The sequence below is a fragment of the Hippocampus zosterae genome, chromosome 16 (genome assembly GCF_025434085.1).
Source record: "Hippocampus zosterae strain Florida chromosome 16, ASM2543408v3, whole genome shotgun sequence".
Taxonomy (NCBI): Eukaryota; Metazoa; Chordata; class Actinopteri; order Syngnathiformes; family Syngnathidae; genus Hippocampus; species Hippocampus zosterae.
In genome coordinates, this window is record NC_067466.1 from 3,246,615 (window position 1) to 3,269,142 (window position 22,528).

Genomic DNA, 22,528 nt, shown 5'->3' on the forward strand with positions numbered 1-22,528 from the left:
TCTTTTCTGGGACTAGGGTTCGGTCAGAGAAAAGCATTTGCATGTGAAGGGGCACATAAATGCAAAGCTTCCTGGATTTTCAGTATCTGACATGCAAAACATGTAGGGGACCAGTTGACATAAGCATAGAGTGAATGCAGGTGCACCCCAGTCAAAACAGCCAGCATCTCTTGGAGTTTTCAATATTCCCAGAGATAGTTATTAAAATGAGTACTGTGATTTTTATTGGCTCGTGTGACAGGTTGTTTTTAAGATGTTGTGAGGAGGATTATCGACAACAGCCCAAGATCAGAAACTTGTTATTTGTGAGTAAATGTTAAAGACTGAAGATCAAAAAAACTTCCAGAATGCCTCGGTCTTTCCTCGTGAAAAAGAAATCTGGAGTTTTTCGAGCCTACCGATGGAAAAACTCTGAGCAGACAAAGTGGAGAGAAAATAATGCAAATGGTAAGATTTTCATGTCTTCAATTTTTTTTTCAGAAATCAAATGTCGGGATGAGTCAATCATCTCGTCATCATTTGTTGATAAAATAGTATAATTCTACCCTTTAAGATCTAAATTACACATCACTCTGTTTGTTTCATAGAGTAATTACATTATTCTTCATTGTATCCCCTTTAGTGAGTCAGGAGACGAGATTGTGGAATTTTGATTCTCAAGAGTGGGCCACGGTGCCCCAGCCACAACCTACTATAGAATGTGGGACGGCAATTCAAATTAAATTGCCAATGCCTTTGTCGGAATCCAGAGGAAAACTTACTGACCGCATGCATGACCGATCCACACAAATGCTTCAGGGGTCCATCTACAACCCCATCACACAGGAACTAATAGGCAAAGCAAAGGTAAGATTGTAATTTAGTGAATCTCAACACTGCTGTCAGAGGAGCAAAAATAATAGAAAATCACTGTACCATATTAATGAAGAGCTTTGTTTCATTCTAACAGCCCCAAATCCACAATTTTCCTGATGCTGGCAGGTTTGTGTGCTCAGTGTGCCACAAGATGTTCCCCCTGCAGCGCATATTGATTCGCCACATGAAGTGTCATAGCTTGATAAAGCGACATCCTTGTAACTTTTGTGGCAAAGGATTTAATGACACTTTTGACCTAAAGAGGCATATGCGAACACACACAGGTGAGGAATGAGTATCTGTAATTTAACACATGCAAAACTGTTTCCATCACTACAAAGCACACACTTTGTTTCCTTCTTTTTTAACATTCTGTATTTTATGCCTATATTATATATTATATATATATAATAAGAATATATATATTATATTCTTATTCATACAGGCCGTTTTATTTTTAGGACATTGAATCAATTGCAACTGAATTGTTCAGATTACATGGAAAGTGTCTAAATAGCACAGCTGATGAAGCCTGCTCAGATGAGTGATGACATATCATCGAAAACCTGCCACACACTGCACAACTTGGCTAAACCCAACTTGGAGTGGACCATTGCAGAAAAAAAAAAATCACGTTTGGTGATGCACACTGAGCGATTTGTTCGTCGAAAAACTGTGATGGAAAACAGTCGTCTTATCCAGGTTTTTGAGGCTCTGCATAGAGTATTGTCGACTGTATCACTTTCTCAACTCGACCATAAAACAATAGCTTGACAGTCAAGGAAGAAGTGGGTTACTATACAAAGAGAATAAGTGGGTGAAAATAGAATAGAAAAGAATTTTATCGTCACTGTCACAGGAACAATGAAAATCAGTTTATCCATCTCACATTTTATAGTTAGGGTGAATACAAATTTAAGCCCGCAACACATGCACACACACGCGCGCACACACACGCACGCACGCACACACACATGCGCACACACACACACGCACACGCACGCACATGCACACGCCCACGCACACGCACACAGACCTATTTACAAAAGTTATTCACATTTGTGAGAATGTCCATATTGTGATGTGGTGCACAGATTTATTTCTTTTAATCTGAAAATATTGCACATATCTTGTTCATTACCATTATATAGCACTTACATGTAAAGGAGGGTGTTCTAGTTCTTACTGTGGGAGATGCATTTCCCTCAATGGCTGCAATCTTGATCATTTTAGATGTCTCCCACTTCCAACACACCTGATTCAAATGATCATCGCATAATCTCACCGCTGATCATTTGAATCAGGTGTCTTGGAGGAGGGAGACATCTAAACCAAGCAGGGTAGGGGCCCTCGAGGACTGGAGTTTGAGGCCCCTGGTCTAGACTTTAATGTTGTGTGGTATTTTCATGGGGAAGGGATGAGAACAGTGACATGTTTGCAATGGGTTGGGTCCTTTTGCATAAATCTGCTAGTGACTGTGGGTGTCTTTGAAAGTGGGTAGTGTACATCCAATTACCCACACTACATGTTTCTCCTGTCTTTCACAATACACTGTAAACCCAGTCCAAAAACAATCCATTTTAATAAAGAGAAGTTTATTTTGTTGACCCCTGTGTGATGGAAGCTTTCGGCAGCCCTGTCGAGGAACTGAAAGAAATTAATAGGATGTGTGGCCTGGACGGAAGACTCTTGGCAGAAGTTAAAACTATCACCGGTCCGCTATTCCTAAAATTTCTGGTAATCATGTAGTGCAAAAGAGATTTTGTATTGTGCCTTGCCGTGAGACTCCGGTAATTTTATGATTACCTTGATTCAGTCTGCATAATCCCAATATTATATGGGACCGTCCATCCATCAAAAACTGGAGCCAATTTGTCACAAACACTGTTTACAGTCAGTTGAGGGAGGATGTGCACTGGTTCCCCACCGTCTGACTGAAGTAATCAACCTGGACAAGGTCCCTAAAGAATACCAATACCATTTTTAGCATGGATCGCACCCAGTCTTTACTATGGCACAGACAATATGACTGTGCTATAGAACTGCTCTCCAATGCTCAACTTCTAAACTTCAAACTATGTAAAAGTGTCTCAACTTGGACAGCAGGCGTTGAAAGAATATATTTCAACTTCACCCACTGTGGGACTAATTCATCCTTCAACATATCTGGCAGGTGTGGGATTTATTTGTTTTTTTTGTTTTTTTTTTGTTAAGGACAAGTCCTTACAACCCTGTTTTTAAGATCACCATAAAAAACATGTATCCACTTCCTTTCCTATCCTTTCCTTTAGATTCTGCCTTTGTGCTCCTACAATCTGCCACAATTTTTTTCTATACTTGATCTCCGCAGCGCTTCTCATTTGTTAAGAATACGCGAAGGGGATGAGTGGAGAACTGCGTTCAAAACATCTTTTCTGTCACTTTGAATATCTAGCCATGCCATTTGGGCATTAATCAAACTCTGGAAGACACACCAAGAGTTTTCCTGAGTTTGATTAATGTCCTCAGGACATGCTCAATGTCTTTTGCTTTGTTGACCTCAATGACATTTTGATCTTTTCTAAAACTGTACAGGAACACAAGCAACATTTATGTATCATCCTCTAACTATTAGAAAACTGACTCTATGTTAAGGCCGACAAGTATAAATTGTTGATACCAAACAGTGTCTGGGATTACTAGTTGAAAAGGGTCAGATCAGAGTCCATCCCTCAAAGACACAGGCGTGGTGGAATGGTATACACACCAGAGGTCCCCAACCTTTTTTGCCCCATGGACCAGTTTCATATCAGACAATATTTTCAGGGACCGGCCTTTAAGGCCGGATAGATACAATATAATATGAACTGCATGAAAAGTGTGGTATTTTCGAAACATAATAATAAAAACGAATCATGACACGGGGAACGTCTTATCTGGCCACAACATTCTCTGGTCGCTATGGTAATGTTTAAACGTGCCTTCAAAATAACATACTGTGTCTCTTCAATGGCGTCGATCAGCCAAATCCGCGATTTCTTTTCTGAGCGCGGATTCCAACTTCTCCAAGTTGTTGTCCATCTTGCAATGACGCTTGTTGAGGAATGGGAACTGTCAATATGCTCTTGGCCGTTCCTTGGTTACAGGTTCTTTTATCTCTCTATAAGGTGGAAGAAGACCCAACACCACGTAGTCTTTTCTTCAGTTTATCACAACGCAACACGAATCGATTCGGGCTCCTGTGAGTCTCAGATTTCATCAGGAAGCCCCGAGCAACTTCAGTCACACGTACATATAGGCATAGTATATTAATTAGGGGCGGGCAGTCCTTCCCCTTATGTAAAAATCTGAAACAAAGAAAGTCAAGCAAAGTTCGATCTTGGCATTTTGACAAAGTACAGAGAATATCTGCTGGTCCACAAATCTTGAGATTAGGTTTCCTCTTAGAAGGCACTTGACAGCCTTCAGGGACTTTTACGATGTCGGGGACGCAGAAGACGGCCAGGGGACTGTTAATCACTCAAGGGGAAATAGGACCCCAACTCTTTGTTTTAACTACTTCAGCAGATGTTCAGGAGAGAGACTAGTGTCAATAGTTCTCATAGCAAGATGAAATTCATTAACAATGTTCTACTACTACTTCTAGCGGAATAATTCCTTAACACGCTCCAAAACCGCATCCATTTTGCGGTTGAGCTCAGCTTGGTTCTGAGTGTTGGACATCCGCACCATGCCATCCATAAAGACCGGCAGCTTCTTCACTTCCAATAAAGCCGCTCCCGTCGGTTGAATTTTGTGATAGATCATGAAACTGCTAACACCAAACAGCAGCATACATGTTATCAGAAGGCCGATAATGCAGATGTCTTCCACATCCTCAACGGACAGGATTGACAGGCACACCATTTTCCATTTCCTCCAGGGATCTAGGGTGTACCCAGCAGCAAATGTCCCCGAGGGGAAAGTAGGCTCCCCGCTGCCTGCTATTCTCGTCGAGAAATTTTTGTCGATGGCATTGAGAGACCAGCCAACCAATTCCATAGTTTGTTTTAGGATGAAAATACGGCAGGAGACTAGGATAGTCAGACAAGGACAGCACATAGACTGAGTGGCGAGGAGGGAAGGGTGAGGGGAGGACAAAAACTGTTGATGTTTGTTATGACTGCCTAAAGCATGGGTGTCCAAACTGGATCATTGAGGGTCACTGTCCTGCCTGTTTTCCATCTCTCCCAGATCGTACTTGTGCTGCTTCAGGCTGGCTGAAAAGCTGATGATTTGAATCAGGTGTGTTGCAGCAGAGAGAGATGTAAAACAGGCAGGACAGCGGCCCTTGAGGACTGGACTTGCCTGGACGACAGGAAATAGCAAATACTTTCCTGAACCTGAATATTCAAGCCTTAATAAGCAGTGTTTGAAAATGTTGTCAAAAATATAAGTCATTCACTCATTTGTGCAACACAAAATACACTCTTCACAAACATCCATCCATCCATCCATTTTCTGAACCGCTTGATCCTCACTAGGGTCGCGGGGGGTGCTGGAGCCTATCCCAGCCGTCTTCGGGCAGTAGGCGGGGGACACCCTGAATCAGTTGCTAGCCAATCGCAGGGCACACAGAGACGAACAACCATCCACGCTCACACTCACACCTAGGGACAATTTAGAGTGTTCAATCAGCCTGCCATGCATATTTTTTTTGGAATGTGGGAGGAAACCGGAGCACCCGGAGAAAACCCACGCAGGCCCGGGGAGAACATGCAAACTCCACACAGGGAGGCCGGAGCTGGAATCGAACCCGGTACCTCTGCACTGTGAAGCCGACGTGCTAACCACTGGACTACCGGGCCGCCTACTCTTCACAAACATGACCATGGAAATAAAAGCATGACTTTGCATTCCCTGCAGGTATACGCCCCTACAAGTGTGACCTTTGTGAGAAGGCATTCACACAACGTTGCTCTCTGGAGTCCCATATGAGGAAGATTCATGGCATTCACCAGCAGTATGCTTACCGCCAAAGGCGTTCGAAGATCTTTGTGTGTGAAGATTGTGGTTACACAGCAAGTTGCCCCGATGAGTACTTTTTCCATTTAAGACAAAGTCATCCCAGCAGTCCTGCTCTCCACAGGTACTATACTATTAGGCACAAAACAGCATTTATTTTGCATCTAAAAAGGTTGAAACCAGCCCCTATTTGGTGTACTTTTCATTTTATATAACAAATAAAATCTCTTGTTTGCAATTTGATATAACCTTACATGCTGACTTAGAAATAAAAATAATTATTGCTTGTACTGGAGCCCAATTACTATGTTGGCCATGCACATATTAACATGCTTACTCTGTTTATAGTTTTTTAAAATTGTTTTATTTATATTTAGCATAAGTTCACATCCATCTTTCTAATAAGTGTTAATGTATATGAATTGTTTTGTGAATTTGGACAACGACATACTTTTGTGGTCTTTATTTGTTGTGTTTTGCCATTTAAAGGATGGGTTTAATTAAACTTTACAGTGACGATAGCAGAATACCCCATTGTAAAATAAGGAGCCTCTGTTGTCATTGCAAGTTTTTCCTAACAAGCTGTAATTTTTCCATTCATCAATCCATCCATTTCTACCACTTATTCAGGGTCGGCTCGCGGGGGAAGCAGCTTGAGCAGAGAAGCCGAGACTTCCCTCTCCCGAGCTACTGCTACCAGCTCTACCCGGCGTTCCCAGGCCAGCTATGAGAGAGTCTCTCCAGCGGGTCCTGGTTGTCCCCGGGGCCTCCTGCTGACTCTCCAAAGAACTCCCCAAGCGACACAGTCGAATGCTTTCGCCAAGTCCATAAAGCACATGTAGATTGGTTGGACGAGCTCCCACGTATCCTCAAGGACCCTGCGAAGGGTGGAGAGCTGGTCTACTATTCTATGGCCGGGACTAAAAACACACACTCCTCCTGAATCTGAGACATGACTTCCCGACTGACCCTCCTCTTTAGCACCCCTGAATAGACCAGGGACGCTGAAGAGTGTAACTCCTATGTAGTTGGAACATCCTCCGATTCCTCTTCTTTAAAGCCAATCCAGAGCCACTCTCCTGGATGACCATGGTATGTTTCAGAGGCGTGTCAACCAGGGAAACCCAACAAAATCCATAAACTTGAGGAACTCTGGGTGTATCTAATCCACCCCTGGATCTAATCCACCCCTGGGGCTTTGCCACAGAGGAGCATTTTAATCACGTCAGTGACTTCAACCTCAGAGATAGGAGAGTCCACCTCAGAGTCCTCACAATGCTTCCTCTAAGGAAGGTGTGTTGGTGTAGTTGAGGAGGTCTTTTCGAAATACTCTGCCCACCGCCTCACAACATCCCGAATGGAGATCAGCAGCTCTGACACAGATTCCCCATCCTGAGACGTCGGATTGTGGACCAGAATTTCCTCGAAGCCGTCCAGAAGTCGGCTTCCATGGCCTCACCGAACTCTTCCCATGCCTGAATTTTTGCTTCGATGACCGCTGAAGCTGCTTTCCACTTGGCCAGCCAGTACCCATCAGCTGCCTCTGGAATCCCACAGGCCATAAAGGCCTGATAGGACTCTTCCTTCAGCTTGACGGCATCCCTTAGTGCAGGTGTCCACCAGCAAGTTTGGGGGTTGCCGTGACGACGGGCACCGACCACTTAATGGCCACAATTTGCACACAATTGGCCGCCTCAACAATAGAGGCGTGGAATATGGTCCACTCGGACGCAATATTCCGCCGCCTCCCCAGGACGGGGGGAAAAGCGCTGCCGGAGGTAGGAGTTGAAACTCCTTTTGAAATTGTATTCTGCAAGATGCTCTCAACAAACCCTACATATACATTTGGGTCTGCCAGGTTGGACCGGCATTTTCCTCCACTATCAGAGCCAACTCACCACCGGGTTGTGATCAGTTGACAGCTCCGCCCCTCTCTTCCCCCGAGTATCCTAAACATGCGGCCGCAAATCCGATGACACGACCACAAACTCAATCATCAAACTGTGGCCAAGTGTGTCCTGGTAACAATGCCACATCTGGACACCCTTATGTTTGAACATGGTGTTCGTTATGGACAATCCGTGATCAGCACAGAAGTGCAGTAACAAAACACCACTCGCGTGCTGATTGGAGTGGGCCGTTCCTCCCAATCACACACTTCCAGGCCTCACTGTCATTGCCCATATGAGCATTCAAGTCCCCTAGCAGAATGAGGGAGTCCCCAGGGGGAGTGCTCTCCAGCACACTCTCCAAGAACTCTAAAAAGAGTGAGTACTCTGAGGTGCCGTTTGGTGCATAGGCACAAACATCCCTGTTCTGATGAGGTTTGGAAATGAACCAGATGGTGTGGATCCCACAAACACAAGCTCAGACAAACTGCGGTAAAAAAATATTTATTTACAGAAAAACAAAGGACCGACAGTGTAAACAGAAATCGCTGGCAACAAAGAGCTAAGAAACCAAATATGAACATAAAACACATGCTCAGGGCAAGGTAAATTTGACACCCAAAAATACACAAAACAAAATGGCAAAAGTCTAAACACACGAAACTTAAATCAGCCGAGAAAACCAAAATATTTGCACAAAAGAATCGATCGGAACAACAGCGACTTGGAACGTGAACATGAGGTCTATAAAATAACACTTGAGCATAACACCAACCAATGTCCATAATCCAATGAGGTAAGTAGCAGTTAGAGTCCTGATATATCTTGGCAAACAGTGCTTTGCCATGGCAACAGCTTTTTGCAAAACGTCACAAACTTCGACTCATAATAAATGTAAAATATTGACAAGATATGATCATGTGGGTCAAGTTATAGCAGCTGAAAAGTTACAGCATCTTTTGTTTTCAAGGCAATACCAAAATTTTAAGGAAATTCAAAACACACTTAATGCCAAAACGTAAAACTACTGGCAGCTAACACTACAAATACACACTTCAAATAAAAAAGATGACAAAGTCCCATCATCATCCTTGACAAACAAGCGCACACATGCACACAAACACCCCCGCCCAAAGTTCACCGTTCATGCAAAGTTCATGCAATGTCCGTGCATCAGTGCAGTGTTTTTCTTGCAATAAACTTATTTTGCAATCAAAGTGCCCTTTTTGTGTTGTAATGTTATTTAGTAGGAAATCATTGAGATATTTGAGGTTTCACAAATGCAAAAAATATATATAATTATAGCATCAAAGGGAAAGTTCTGTTTGAAATGCATCCTTTCACAAAAAGCTCTGTCATAATTTATTTTGAAAACGTGGATTTTCAAGAAACTTACCAATGTTCAGCTGCTGTTTACTAATGAATGATACAAGGCAGAAGTGTACTTGTCTGTCCTGATGAAAGAAAAGGGTAAAAGCTTTCGTTTGGTAGGTTACATGCTTATGTAGCTACAAAAATCAAATTTCTGTAGGCCTTCAAAGATTTGTCAAAACGTTTGAGAAAAACAGCCGGCATTAAATGAGTTAAAATACTTCCTTTTAGGTTTAGCATATGGCTCCAAGAATCAATGCCTCCTAAAAATGTAGTTAAGAAAATCAGCCTGTAATAATAATAATTTCTACAATCAAAAATAGGGACCTTGCAGTGGTTCCTGGTCGGGCCCTACCAGTAATAACAATAATAATTTCTACAAAAACAATAGGAACCTCGCAGCGGCCGCTATATTGAATCTAATAATTAATTCCTACAAAACAATAATTCCTACGTACCCCAGAGTGGTTGCTGGTGGGGCCCGAATAATTTCTACAAAAACAATAGGGACCTCGCAGCCGTCGTTGTTCAGCCCCCAATAAGAAAAGAATAATTCCTAAAAAAATAAGTGGTCACTGGTCGGTTTCTAACTCGAGCTGCAACCAGCTATTAAGGGCCCTTGCAGCCTGTGCCACTTTGGTGTACCGGAACACTGGAATTTATTTGAAAATGGCACAGTAAACCGCAAACCTTGTTTTTCACGTTTAAACTTTAATTTGTGGTCACTTCTCAGGGTCTCTTTTCTTTTTTTAATACACATTCAAATTAAAGACACAGAGTCAAAAAGCTGAATTTAGGATATTTTATTTTTAACTATTTTGATGAGGCAATCACCTTTTGAATACAGAAATTGTCATATCAAAACTATACATAATTTTCATTTTTAATAATTCCTCACAGATTTGGCTGATATCAGAAGGCACCTTCATCTTGAAATTTGAGAAATTATTATTACTGCTGTTTTTTTAACAATCTTGTTCAATTTCTCAAGTTGCTTTGAAGATGCTGGCTCTGTAGTACTGCAGCTCTTTTATGCTCTCCCGGATGTCCTCCAAAGCTCTAAAAGAGAAAACAAAATCTGTTTCTGCCTTGTGAATGATTCTCACAAGACTCAACCTTCTTTGATCCAGGACACCCAAATATTTTCACACGTCCCCCGAAAAAAGGGAAGTACACAACTCTCACTGAGCGAGCAGACGGCGATGGGACCACAATACTTATTTTACATTTCCAGAAACAAATAAATGTTGGGTCTGTCTCTCTGGAACAGAGCTGTGATTAGACTTTCAAGAAGGCAAACAGTACACTGATGTGTGCGGAGACGCTCTTGATACTTCGGCTTTATTGTCTGTTTTTAAATGATTGGTGCTTTATTGACAGACTCTGCATTAGTGTATGACCTCCACTTCTTTTTGAACTTGCAACACAACATTGGAGGTTCGCGTGCGTTTGAACACGGTTGGGAGAAGACGTTGCATCCATTCCTGGCTCACATCCCAGTGAAGGGATGGGTATGAATATTGGTGGGGGTTTTGTTGACTTCTTGGCTCTTGGCTTTGGCTTGGCTTTTGACTGGTTTCATTGGAAAACCAAAAAAGAAAGTTTGGATAAATAAGTAAATAAGTCAGTATGCTTAAAGAAAAATCCCAAACTTAACAATGTATATCAACATTAGCAGCCTGATACACCCGCTCTGCAAGAAGGAGATGTACCGCCACTCGTTCCTGCCGACTGCTGTCAGGCTATTGAATAGGCAGACCTGAAAACCTGGACTCACCTCCACTCACCTATTTTTAATATGCTTATATCTATATTTCATAATATACAGTATATTTATTTATATACTTTTTGTTCTTCTACTTCCCCCTTTCATAATTTTGCTGCTGTAAATTGGGAATTTCTCCATTGTGACGCAAATAAAAGTTTTCTTATCTAATCTTAAATAGTCTATATCAGTGGTCCTGAAGCCGCTGACCGGTTCGTGGGTCATTTGGTACCAGGCCGCACAGACAGATTAAATAACTTGCATTATTTACGTTTTATTCATTTCTAAATCTGAAATTGTTATTATTTAGAAAAATTACCAGATTCTCTGTTACATCTGTCTATAGTATGTCAGTCTTGACGCAGGTCAAGGCGCACTTCTCGGTCACGGAATAGATTACCGCTAAAATGAAACCAAGGAGCTCGCAAAATGAGGAAAAAAACGTCTTTGTAAAGTTTCTTTGTGAAGGGGAAAAGGCTCGGCCAGAAGACAGAAGCGAAGCCTACGACTTTCAAGAAAAAGAAACCCTTCTTTTTCTTGAAAACGGACAGGATCAGGAGTCCTCCTTAAAATACAGATTTATCTCAACGGGAGATTCCCACACACCAAGCCCACTGTGCATAATATGCAGCAACGGTGAGTCATATTTTTCATGCGCTTTGTATTTGCGATGTATCTTATTTTGAAGGCAGGTTTAAATTTTATCATAGTGACCAGAAAGTGTTGCGGCCAGACTGGACTCATGTAATGATTCGTGTTTATTATGTTTTGAAAATACCACAGTTTTCATGTTGGTCATATCATGGCATACCGTTGTATTGATCCGGCCTTAAAGGCCGGTCCGTGAAAATTGTCTGACATTAAAAAAAATTTGGTGTGTATGTTTAGTCACTGAACCATAACTATTCCTTTTGATGTGAGTAGTCATAGCTGAGGATAATGTGGTTATTAGCTCCAAACTAATGACACTTTTTACAATATTCACTACTTACCCTTTAAGTGACTTGTTGAGGGCTGTTTGATTTAAAATAAAAATAAAATATCACAATAAGTACTGTGACCTTTTAATCTTCTAATCTTTGAGAAATAAAACCAAGACTAGTAAAAAAGAAACTAAAACAAAGCATTTATCCGGCAAAAATACAAACAACCAAATCACTCTTAAAAGTAACTGACAAAATAAAATAAAAACAAACAATGAAAAATATAAAACTATTCTAAAAGCCCTGGTTAGTGAGTGAGTCAGTCAGTGGACGAATGAGTGAGTGCGCGAGCGAGCCAGTCGGTCAGTCAGTCTTAATGGAAGCTTGACGCAGAAGCCAACAGTACGCGACCCTTCAAATAAAGTTGAGCATTGGTATTACCGTATTTTCTGCACTATAAGGCGAACCTAAAAGCATTCTATTTTCTCAAAAGCCAACAGTGCGCCATATAATCCGATGCGCTTTATATAAAGAGCCTGTAACTCTCTTCATCTTCCCCATTGAGTTGTTTCCCCTTGTAGTGTTCCTCTGCCATCTAGTGGTGATTATTAGCAGGAACCAATTGTAACCTAAAACAGTTCTGCCCGACACTAATTGACATGTGTATTCGCCAACACACACTCAAAGAGACAACTACATTTCGAGATCTTTGCAGCCATAATAAAACGAAGGAGACGAGCAAGACTTCTTAGGATATTTAGCCCCACGTAGATGTGAGCCCACGAGGTTTGTGTGCCTTTTTGTTGAATCAATTGTCTTCATAACTTTTGTTTTTCATTTATTGTTTTATAATGCCATTTGTATCTACATGTTTCATGTCGGCGTTTGTGACCAGTTCTAATGGCTTTGTTACAGCTACAGCAATTGTGAAGGCTGTATTGTAGGTGCGTTTTATAATCTGAAGTGCTTTATAGTGCAGAAAATACAGAATTTATTGAGAAATGTATGGCAAGAACACTTGGATTAAATGACTAGAGGTGTCAAATGATCGCATTAATTGCAAATAATTAATTACGTTCATATTTAGGGTGTTTGTTTTTTTTTAATCACGTGAATCTAAATTTTAATCTCTAACTTTATTGTTTCTGTAGGGGGGTTGCCTTTTTCTAATATCACTTTGTATGTGTTGGCTTCCTACGTTCCAGTTGTTGAGAGTCAGTCACAGCCTGAAGCGAGCATTTATATGCTGTCATTATGTTTAGGGCTTGTTTAGCATAAACTGATTGGCTCCCATTGGAAATGGGCGGTGTAAAGTAAGCAGCAGCGAGGAGAGGTGAAAATGGAGGAGCATGTGAGAGCTCTCGGCACAATGAATGGACAATTTGTATTCCCAAAACGCCCTGACAGCACTATTGATAAAGTCAATCAATGCAAAGCACCCAGTCAAATAGCACAAATGTCTGGTGGTCGAAACTAAAAGTTGCAAGTAGGATTTGGGATTACAGTAGTCTCAAATACAGCAGAAAGTAAATGCCTTGGACTGTATCTGTTCAAGTCTGTTTAAAAACAATACTTTATAATACCCCTTTTTTTGTGATGTGAATCTTTTTATCTGCCTCAATGCTCAATACTGCAACGAATTTAAAACGAAAATAGGGGATTTCTCAGCAACTATTAGATGAGATTAAAATATATATTAATTAGATCAATTAATTAAAGATCATAATTAATTAATCTACAACCACTTGTATCTCTTGACAGCACTATAAATGACAACTGTAAGACTTAAACGACCGTGAGTTAATAAATCTTTACCTGTGGCTTGCTTTCTTGCATGGCACCATCTCATATTCCACTGGAAACCACCTCCTAAATTTACCCCCCCCCCCAAAAAAAAAAATCTTGTCACACACCAAGCCATACAAAGAGTCTTGTCTATAATTACTATGATTGGGTTTCCTTACAAATAACACTAATAATAGAGGTAAACTGTTCTGTTTAGGGTTAGGTTGGCAACAAACAATATTTCAAAAGGTGTTTGTTTCATGCAGATCTTGCAAAGCTATTGAAATTAACTGAGTGTGAAATAGTATGTGCTTGTATATACAGTGTCTTGCAAGAGGTATTGAACTTTTTGATATTTTGCCACATTCCATCCATTGATGACGTGGTTCAAATTACAACAGCTTTTGTAATAAGGGGAAAGCCGACTTTTAAAGTAAATTCTAAATGTTGGACTTCCCGTTAGATTTAGCATATGGTCGGTTCCCAGGTACTTTTTTGTTACATATACCAAATTTTTGTAGATGGAGGTGAAACATACAACAGGAACTGCATTTTTTAAAAATCTAGCGGGCACTAGTGAGCCAAATTTAAAAGAGTACATAAAAAACTAATACGATATTGGTGATTTTGCGAGACCTGATGTGTGCTAAGTTTCATGAGTTTCTGTGCATATTTAGAGAATCACAATTAAAGTTGCTTTCTTGGTGAACTGTGTATTTCCACGGCAACAGTGTTTCGTGAAAATTCATAAACTTTGTTTTATCAACATGACGGCCTAAACACTCTTCCGAACAATATGACGTAGATCTGGCTATCCCCCTATGGTCCCCCAAGAAGAAAATGTCCAAAAATAAAACATTTATTTCTTGAAGCCAGTAGGTGGTGCTACTTAAATCAACAGAGTGAAATTTCGAGAAGATAGGGTCATCATCGTTCCTCCTGGCTTTTCCCTGCGATGTGACTTGATCTGCTGTGCGCTAAATGGACTGGCAGCACGCCGGTCGGGCAGTGTCGCGTTCCCCCCCATCCATCCACCCCATTCATAACATGTTATGTCTTCTGACTTGTTGTAACTGTCATATGCTTGATGTGGAGGGTAATTTTTTTCTCCTAGACTAAAATTATCCTCAGAAGAGGATAGTTCGAGCATGGTTATTTTCCCCCCCTCCCTAGTGTTTACTTTTCTCAACTAAGATCTCGGGGCGCTTTACATACGAGTACCGACAGGCCCTTTGCACTGTATCCCATGTTCTTCATTGTTTTTCATGTTTCTTGTGCAGAGTGTGCCTGTTAAGTGAAATTTCGTCGCACAACTGTGTAATGACAATAAAGCAATCCAATCCAATCTTTGTCAAGTTACAGCAATGTTTATATTCACGGTTAATCCCTTAAAACATTGCAGCACGGTAAGGGCACACCTTTTGCGAAAAGTTACAATGAACGGTGTAGATCATGATCGACAACTTGAAGCTTTTTTGGCAAATTATTTAGTTGGATTAATTCAACAGGCTCCATGCAGTATGTGAAAATGTAAAAACAATGACATTTCTCATCAGCACTAGGTAACATATGGGTAACAGAATTCTATCACATAGATCTCTTCAGGACGTGACTATATACATGTCAGGTTTGGGATTTTTTTGGAGAGCAAGTGGAGGGGACTAAGCAAAAAGCATTCCTCATTTGTGGCAAAAATAATTGCATATTCGATGCAAATTTTGATGCCCCGTCCCCATCATATAGTATTTTGAAAATAAAAATAAAAATCCCCAAATTGTTGTGCCAGGTGTGAAGATTTCAAACTTCAAAGTTTGAAGTCAGCCGGATGAATCCTCTAAGACAGGCATGTCCAAAGTCCGGCCCGGGGGCCAAATCCGGCCCGCGGTCGAATTTCATCCGGCCCTCGGCCCCTGTCATAAAATCAGTGCCGTCTGGCCCGCAGGTGGGGCGTAATGGAACACGTGTTGCATTGACTGAGGTCTCGTACACTGGTGAGTGATGTTTTATAGAGTACTGCTTCCCTCTAGTGGCTAAATGAGTAATAGCATTCACTAAATGAGTAATAGCATTTAGACACTAGAGGGCAGTAGCACTCTACGAGACATCACTCACGAGTTAACAAGACATCACTCCGTGTTTATATTGACTGATATGTCATATTTCAAATGATCCTTGCAGTTGTGGATATGTGTATTGCTTGTTCATTTCCCTGTTGTTCGAGTCAAAGGTTTTGTGACTATTGAAAAGTCATGGTGATACATTTTATGTTTCAAATTAATAAATTTGCACTCAGGAGACTTCTGTTTAAGAAAAAGTCAAGTGAATAAGCAGTTGCATGTGTTATACCTGTTTCAAATGAACCAAAAGAAATTCTTAAAATTGTTGAAATTAAAATAAAAATGGAAATGTGAAACAGACTGGCTTACTAAAATTTGTTGAACAATATTGTTGTTCAATGTAAAGAATGTCAGCCGAGGTCGGCCCCCCGACATTTTACCACATAAAATCTGGCCCCCTTGGCAAAAAGTTTGGACACCCCTGCTCTAAGACAAGTGGACAGAAGTATGACTCCTTTAAATGTGCAAAAATTGGCCTAATGTTCTTTCATAGCTCACTTCCTGTCAACTGAAACAATGGTTGCAAAGGACTTTTTGGTACATTTAAGGTTAAGGGTGCTAAACGTGCCTGACAATTTTCATAGGCATTGGTAAAACGTGCCGCACATTTTTCTACTCTAGGTGGCGCTGCAGACCCATCTTTTCATCATTTATGACAACTTTAAAATATATATTTTTTTATCTGGGATGATTGTGAAAATTTTGTTTAATTTTTATACATGGTAAAGTCCCCAAAAATGTGAATCATTTTGATAAAATATGACCTCTATTAAGACCGAAAATGAGGCAATAATTTTTGCAATGAATAGGTGATTTGATACCAGCCTGTAATTACAGAGACTGTCTGGATCGAGGTTAGGTCGGTTAAATATGGGTGGAATGACAGCAATCCGAAAATTACGAGAGAGTGAAAAATGTACACGCATACGCATTCTCGACATACGCACTCTTCACAAGCATTTGCTCTGGAGCAAATTTAACCTAGTTGCGTTCACACATGCACATTTGACCCGGCCCTCTAACCCTCCTGTTGTCCTCGGGTCAAAATGACCCATCACTGTGTTAAAAACGCCCCAAAAAACCCTAAATGATATTTTTTTTAACTTGAAATTTTATTACTTTTCCTATATTGTCCCCAACTGCTGAAAAATTGAAATGTTTTTATTCACATTTCCATGGAAGCTGTACAAAAAAAAGTACAAAGGTGGTCTTCGGGGCAAAATGACCAACGACGCAAATAGGGTTGAAATCAAGGTCACAAAGTTATTTACAGAATGTTTCAGTGTTTTAGTTGTGTCTCAGATAAATTAGTAGAACACGTGAACAAGACGGTAGCAGACATAAACAAGACAAGATAGGTGGCGTTCTCGTAGATGGCAGAACCCTTTTTTTGTGGATTTCAAGGGTCTATAGAGAGAGTTGTCTAGTTATTATTTATTTCCTGTTTTTTTCTGTGAAGAACTCAGAGAGGGTTATTTAGTTATTATTTATTTCATTAATAGTGTTATTATTTGTTTCCTGACTTTTTTCTGTAAAGAACCTGGAAAGGGTTACTTGGTTATGTGTGGCTTTCTGGGAAACAATAAATTTTTTAAGCTCCCCTACGATCGTTGATGTTACAAACTGACACCGGCCCCCCATCAGAGAAGGGAAAAGTTATGTGGCCCTCACAGGAAAAAGTTTGGGGATCCCTGTTATAGGGCATTCATTAGAAGGAACATATATTCTCTCAAGCTGATTGCTCAAGAATGGAAAAAGAAAGAAGAGAGTTGGTCCGGTGCTACGCCGGGGCTGCCCCAGTAGAGCGTTCACACGTGCAAATTAGCTCTGGCGTAGCCCCGGAAAAAGGTTTACACCGGACCAAATTTGATCCACCTCAGGGGGGTGGTTTAAAAATTTGCTCCGGAGCAAATGCTCGTTTGCGAAGCATCACCGATGTAAATTTGCACGTGTGAACGCAACTGGGTTAAATTTGCTCCAGAGCAAATGCTTGTGAAGAGTACTATGTCGAGAATGCGTTGCTTTCGTGCTCTGTCGGATTTCCATAATGTGTTTGTTTAATAACGACACAAGACTTAGTTGGTAACATTTTTCCTTTTGTAGGAGACTGGACTGTCTCAGAGTTCTTTGTTCCTTTGTTGTTTGTTCACAACCCCCCGGCCACCATATAATTTATTTTGTGATTTCCTCTCTTGATTTTCTGTTTGGCCCATTAGTGTTTGCTTTTCTGAGTGTCATTGAAGTCATCGTTGATTTACGTTTTCTTGGGCGGTCACTCTCGAGCAGAACGCACGGAGACAGAGAAGGAGAAGGACGTGCCGGTCCAGTAGTCGCTTGACCGCGAGACCTTTACACAGAGTAGCCCATGGGCCTGTTCTGAAAATTGCTCACAAGTGATCGGACATTGTGATTTTCGAGGAATTTTGTCGAAGTGATCATTTGAAAATGCAAACGCAGGCAGAGATTACATGTTGCAATTTTAAAACAATTCTGGCATGGTCATTGTTAAACAAAAGCATCTGACCTGCAAAGCTCCTTAATTGTACTGACATCAATTATTCTGTAGTGGAGGTGATTCATGAACTGTGGCATATATTTGTCCAGGAATCTTTTGTCTGCATGCACAGAATTTCCTGCACATAAAAAGAATAATGGACATTATTGTCAGAGGACAATGGATGATATTACTCGGCTGCGACAAAAAAAATAAATAAATAAATAAATAAGGAACTCACCCGCTAGGGGACATTGTCCAGGTGGAGTGTGTTGTCTGACAAAGGAAAGAAATTCATCCTCTGCTTGTTCCAGTGTGATTTTACTCTGCCGTACTGCTTCAGTCAATCCTGACTGAAAAAAATATTACTTACTCACTGCAGTTTGAACATTAAATATCTTTAGTTTGTAGTGTATTCATCTCAACTCAACTTTATTTAAATAGCGCTTTAACAACAGCTTCAGCTGTAACAAATTACTGAATTTTACCAGCTTGCGGAATCTTCCAGGTGGCCTCACAGTGTTCAGCCGAGACAAGAACAAATTAACTTTTTGGAGAGTTTTTTTTTTTTTTGAAGCAGTGAACTGTTGATTTTTACCAGTTTTGACTACACCGCTTGGATACCAACAGGGTTTTTGGCAGCTCGTTTAATCAAATTGCCTTTGTTCACCGGGCAATAAAAAATGACTAGGATGAGACAATCAGAGATCACAAAGAATTACAGAGCTAGGACTTGTGATCCTCCCAGATAGATGATTCGGCATAGAGTAATTATCCCTGTTAAGGGCATTGACCAGAGGTTAAGCAGATTATTCTGATCGGCTGCAGGCTGCAAAGAAGAAGTGGTGATCTTTTTTTTTTTGTGATCAGCAATGAAAGGCATTGATTGACAAAGTTCGATCACACACTTTTCCAAGGAAATCGGCCGATCGCCAACAGTGGTCGATTCATCGGAGCACCACGAAGTGTTCGGGTACAGTATTAGCTTTAAATGTTTTGATGATATGATGTAATTTTCGGTCATGTTTGTGTTACTGTACATTGTGTGAATAATGCACTGAATCTTGGTTTGAGGAAAATTGTCTATGATCAGTCGTACATATAAAGTAGTCTGACTCTAGATGTTTTACTGCTGGGACAACACCACAAAGTCATAATAGCTTACCTTGCCATGATGATCTGTGCACCACTTTGACATGGATTCCAGTATTTCATTGGACTGGGCTATAATCATATTGGGCCCCTGCCAAGAGAGTTTCGATTGGAAGATAATTATAACAGTCAAAATAATACAGTAAAAAAAAAAAAACATTGTAAAGTACTTCAGCCAAAATGTTCAAGTTGGAGTCTGTAATGATGCATGCCATTTCCATTATCTTGTCATTTTCAATGTCCAAGCCTGTCAGCTGTAAAATAAAAAAGAGCATGTGAGCATTAATATGTATGAATTATTACATCCACGTGGCAGATGATATTCAGACAATATAACTGTATACTGTACAGAAGTCTACATCGAGCATATCTGTCTCTCTCCAGATGGGCATCCCACCAGGAGTAGCACAATGGCCACTCAAATTATGTGAATTCAACCCATACTTATTTGTCATTGAGGGATGTTTTCATATATTACAGTACTAGAAGTGCTATTTTTCTCATTCATTTAGCTTTTTCATTCATTTCATGATTTCGGATCCAAATGATTCGAGTTAATAGTATCGATGGGTAAAAAGCCTCCTGAACCACTGGGGTTTGCTTGTCTTAAGGTTCTTTCCTAAATGCTTCATTCATTTTAGCTCTATACTCACACCTACTGTACAATGTCAAGTACAGCAGATGAAAGCTTGAAATGCTTTTCAGTATTATGAATGTCTCAACATAAGGGCTGTTCACACGGCAAGATTTGGTCCGGTGCTACGCCGGGGCTGCCCCAGTACAGTGTTCACACGTGCAAATTAGCTCCGGCGTAGCCCGGGAAAAAGGCTTACACGGGATCAAATTTGATCCACCTCAGGGAGGTGGTTTAAAAATTTGCTCCGGAGCAAATGCTCGTTTGCGAAGCAGCACCGATGTAAATTTGCACGTGTGAACGCAACGGAGTCAAATTTGCTCCAGAGCAAATGCTTGTGAGTACGTATGGCGAGAATGCGTTGCTTTCGTGCTCTGTTGGACTTCCGTCATGTGTTTGTTTAATAACGACTCAAGACTTGGCTGGTAACATATTTCCTTTTGTAGGAGACTGGACTGTCTCAGAGTTGTTGGTGTAGTTTGTTCCTTTGTTTTGTGTTCACAACCCCCCGCGGCCCATATAATTTATTTTATGATTTCCTCTCTTGATTTTCTGTTTGGAGCATTAGTGTTTGCTTTTCTGAGTGTCATTGAAGTCATCGTTGATTTACGTTTTCGTGGGCGGTCACTTTCGAGCAGAAGGCACGGAGACCGAGAAGGAGGACGTGCCTGTCCAGTAGTCGTTTGAGCTGTGGATAAGTTTTAAAGAGAACCAACACGACAGCTCATTTGTTTTCTGTCGTTTTGCTCCGTTGCAGAAACTGCCGTGTGAACGCAAGTGGGGCTGCACCGACGCTGTGTGGTGCTATCACGCTCAGCGGCTTTGTACATGTGAACGCTCTACACAATTTGCTGCGGTGCAAAATATATCGCAACCAAATACATCGGTGCAGCGCCGGAGCAAATGTGTGCCGTGTGAACAGGCCTATAGTGAATTTAAGTTTCATGAATTAGTGAGGCTTTCCAGCCAACTGGTTTGCATGTGGCTTTAATAGGTGCCATTACTACTTATACATGTGTTTGTGTACTGTAGACATTTTCTCTACATTCAAAGATACAAGTAAACTATAATTTATGATAAAATGACAATTTATCTTCAAAACACTGTAGTGAATAAATATAATTCAATTTTAGAGGCAAAAACAGTTTCTTCCACTTGGTGCTCTATGCTTGATTTATGAAGACAAGTTTGCTCTTTTTGGAGGGGTTATGAATGTGGAGATGGGATTCAGGTGATCTGAAGTGCAGAGCTGGATCTACTCTGTGAGATAGATGTTGTTGGCTATGCTAAAACTTTTTTTTTTTTTTAACAACTAAGATCTTTAGCAGAAAGCAGATGACATTAACTGGACAATACAAACAACATATACCGGTAATTGCTTTCTTGACTGACTTTAGTGTTTTTCAAAAAGTTTAAGAATTTTTAAGTGGCCCTTTCACCCTTCCATTTTTCTGTATGCGGCCCTCAAACGAAAAAGTTTGGACCCCCCCTGTGCATCGATACACAGTCCGAATGGGACCTTCATTTGGCACACGCCCTCTTTTGAAACACGCTATGCTTCATTATGCCCATCATGAGTTATGAGCTAGGTCTCGAAACTAATTGTCAAATCTCCACTTACAGGAAGCAAGTAAGTAAAATTATAAATATGTATCAACCCTGAGAATCCACACCCTGGAAGTATTTACTTGCTGCAGTTCCTCAAGATGTCCAAGTGTATACGGTATGATTAGGAACCCCTGGCTTCAACGTCCACTGACACCCAATAACACACACCATTGAAAGAAATAATTACAATATTGTTAGATCGCATAATGCCGCTCGCTAAAGTCATGGATTGCCGAATCAGCAGCGGTTACCACTTCACTGGTCTTTGAGAAATTGACTAAATAGAATGTTGTGACTTGCCTCAAGATCCACCCACACTATATTTTGAGACAATGCAGCGTTCATGTTCTTGCTTCAACAACCAACGAATTGGAAAACCAAGATTAAACACGTCGCTAAAATTATCGTTGAAGAAAAAAATAATGCAAACCGAACACGAGATGGAAACATCTCTCTTCTCCGGGAAGCAAGATCTGTGCCGCCCGAAGAATGTAAGACGCGCATGCGCAGAAGGTCGGCCATTTTTGCTCAATAACTACGGCGCCTACACGATGCCAAAATACCTGTATATACGTAATCTGGAACAATCCTCGTTGCGCGTTCTTTAAAAAAAATGATACGAAACTGATACACTGATCAACGACGTGCCTTCGCACCTTTCATATGGCTGACTACGTCATATCCCACGAACAATGCAGAGGAGAGTTACATTCCCCTCTGCTGGCTCAGTTGAAAAAAAAAGGCAATCATACAACCTTAACAGATAAACAAAAAGAAGAGCCAAATTTTCAAACAAAATTCCAAATAAAGAACATAAAGAAAGCGTTTTAACAGCTTTCATATTTTGGGAAACTATAATAGATTTCAAATATTGCTTGGATTCTGTTTCAAAAATTAAGAAAAGAGACATTGAATGACTACATCTAGACTTGTGGATAAGGTACCCAACGTC

The 22,528-nt window shown here is 40.7% G+C and overlaps 2 protein-coding genes across 4 annotated transcripts; one reads left to right on the forward strand and one right to left on the reverse strand.

Annotated features, from left to right (window-relative positions):
* The first annotated feature begins 768 nt into the window (after positions 1-768).
* LOC127588796 (putative transcription factor Ovo-like 1) lies at positions 769-6,221 on the forward strand. The gene is made up of 3 exons (XM_052047664.1): positions 769-846; positions 950-1,139; positions 5,740-6,221. Exons 1-3 carry the CDS (start codon positions 769-771, stop codon positions 6,051-6,053), a joined length of 582 nt encoding a protein of 193 aa, XP_051903624.1. The 3' UTR covers positions 6,054-6,221.
* A 3,665-nt stretch (positions 6,222-9,886) lies between these two features.
* Positions 9,887-22,068, reverse strand: smfn (small fragment nuclease). Of its 3 annotated transcripts, XM_052047232.1 has the most exons (8): positions 21,877-22,068; positions 19,505-19,588; positions 19,348-19,425; positions 18,424-18,535; positions 18,213-18,321; positions 17,947-18,064; positions 13,602-13,655; positions 9,887-10,157 (listed from the first exon to the last, which is right to left on the reverse strand). In XM_052047232.1, exons 1-7 carry the CDS (start codon positions 21,919-21,921, stop codon positions 13,632-13,634), a joined length of 570 nt encoding a protein of 189 aa, XP_051903192.1. In that variant the 5' UTR covers positions 21,922-22,068; the 3' UTR covers positions 9,887-10,157; positions 13,602-13,631. The 3 variants fall into 3 exon arrangements, with proteins under 3 accessions (XP_051903192.1, XP_051903193.1, XP_051903194.1); XM_052047233.1 differs by lacking the exon at positions 17,947-18,064 and having other exon boundaries at positions 21,877-22,062; XM_052047234.1 differs by lacking the exons at positions 13,602-13,655; positions 17,947-18,064 and having other exon boundaries at positions 21,877-22,064.
* Between the last annotated feature and the right edge of the window lie 460 nt (positions 22,069-22,528).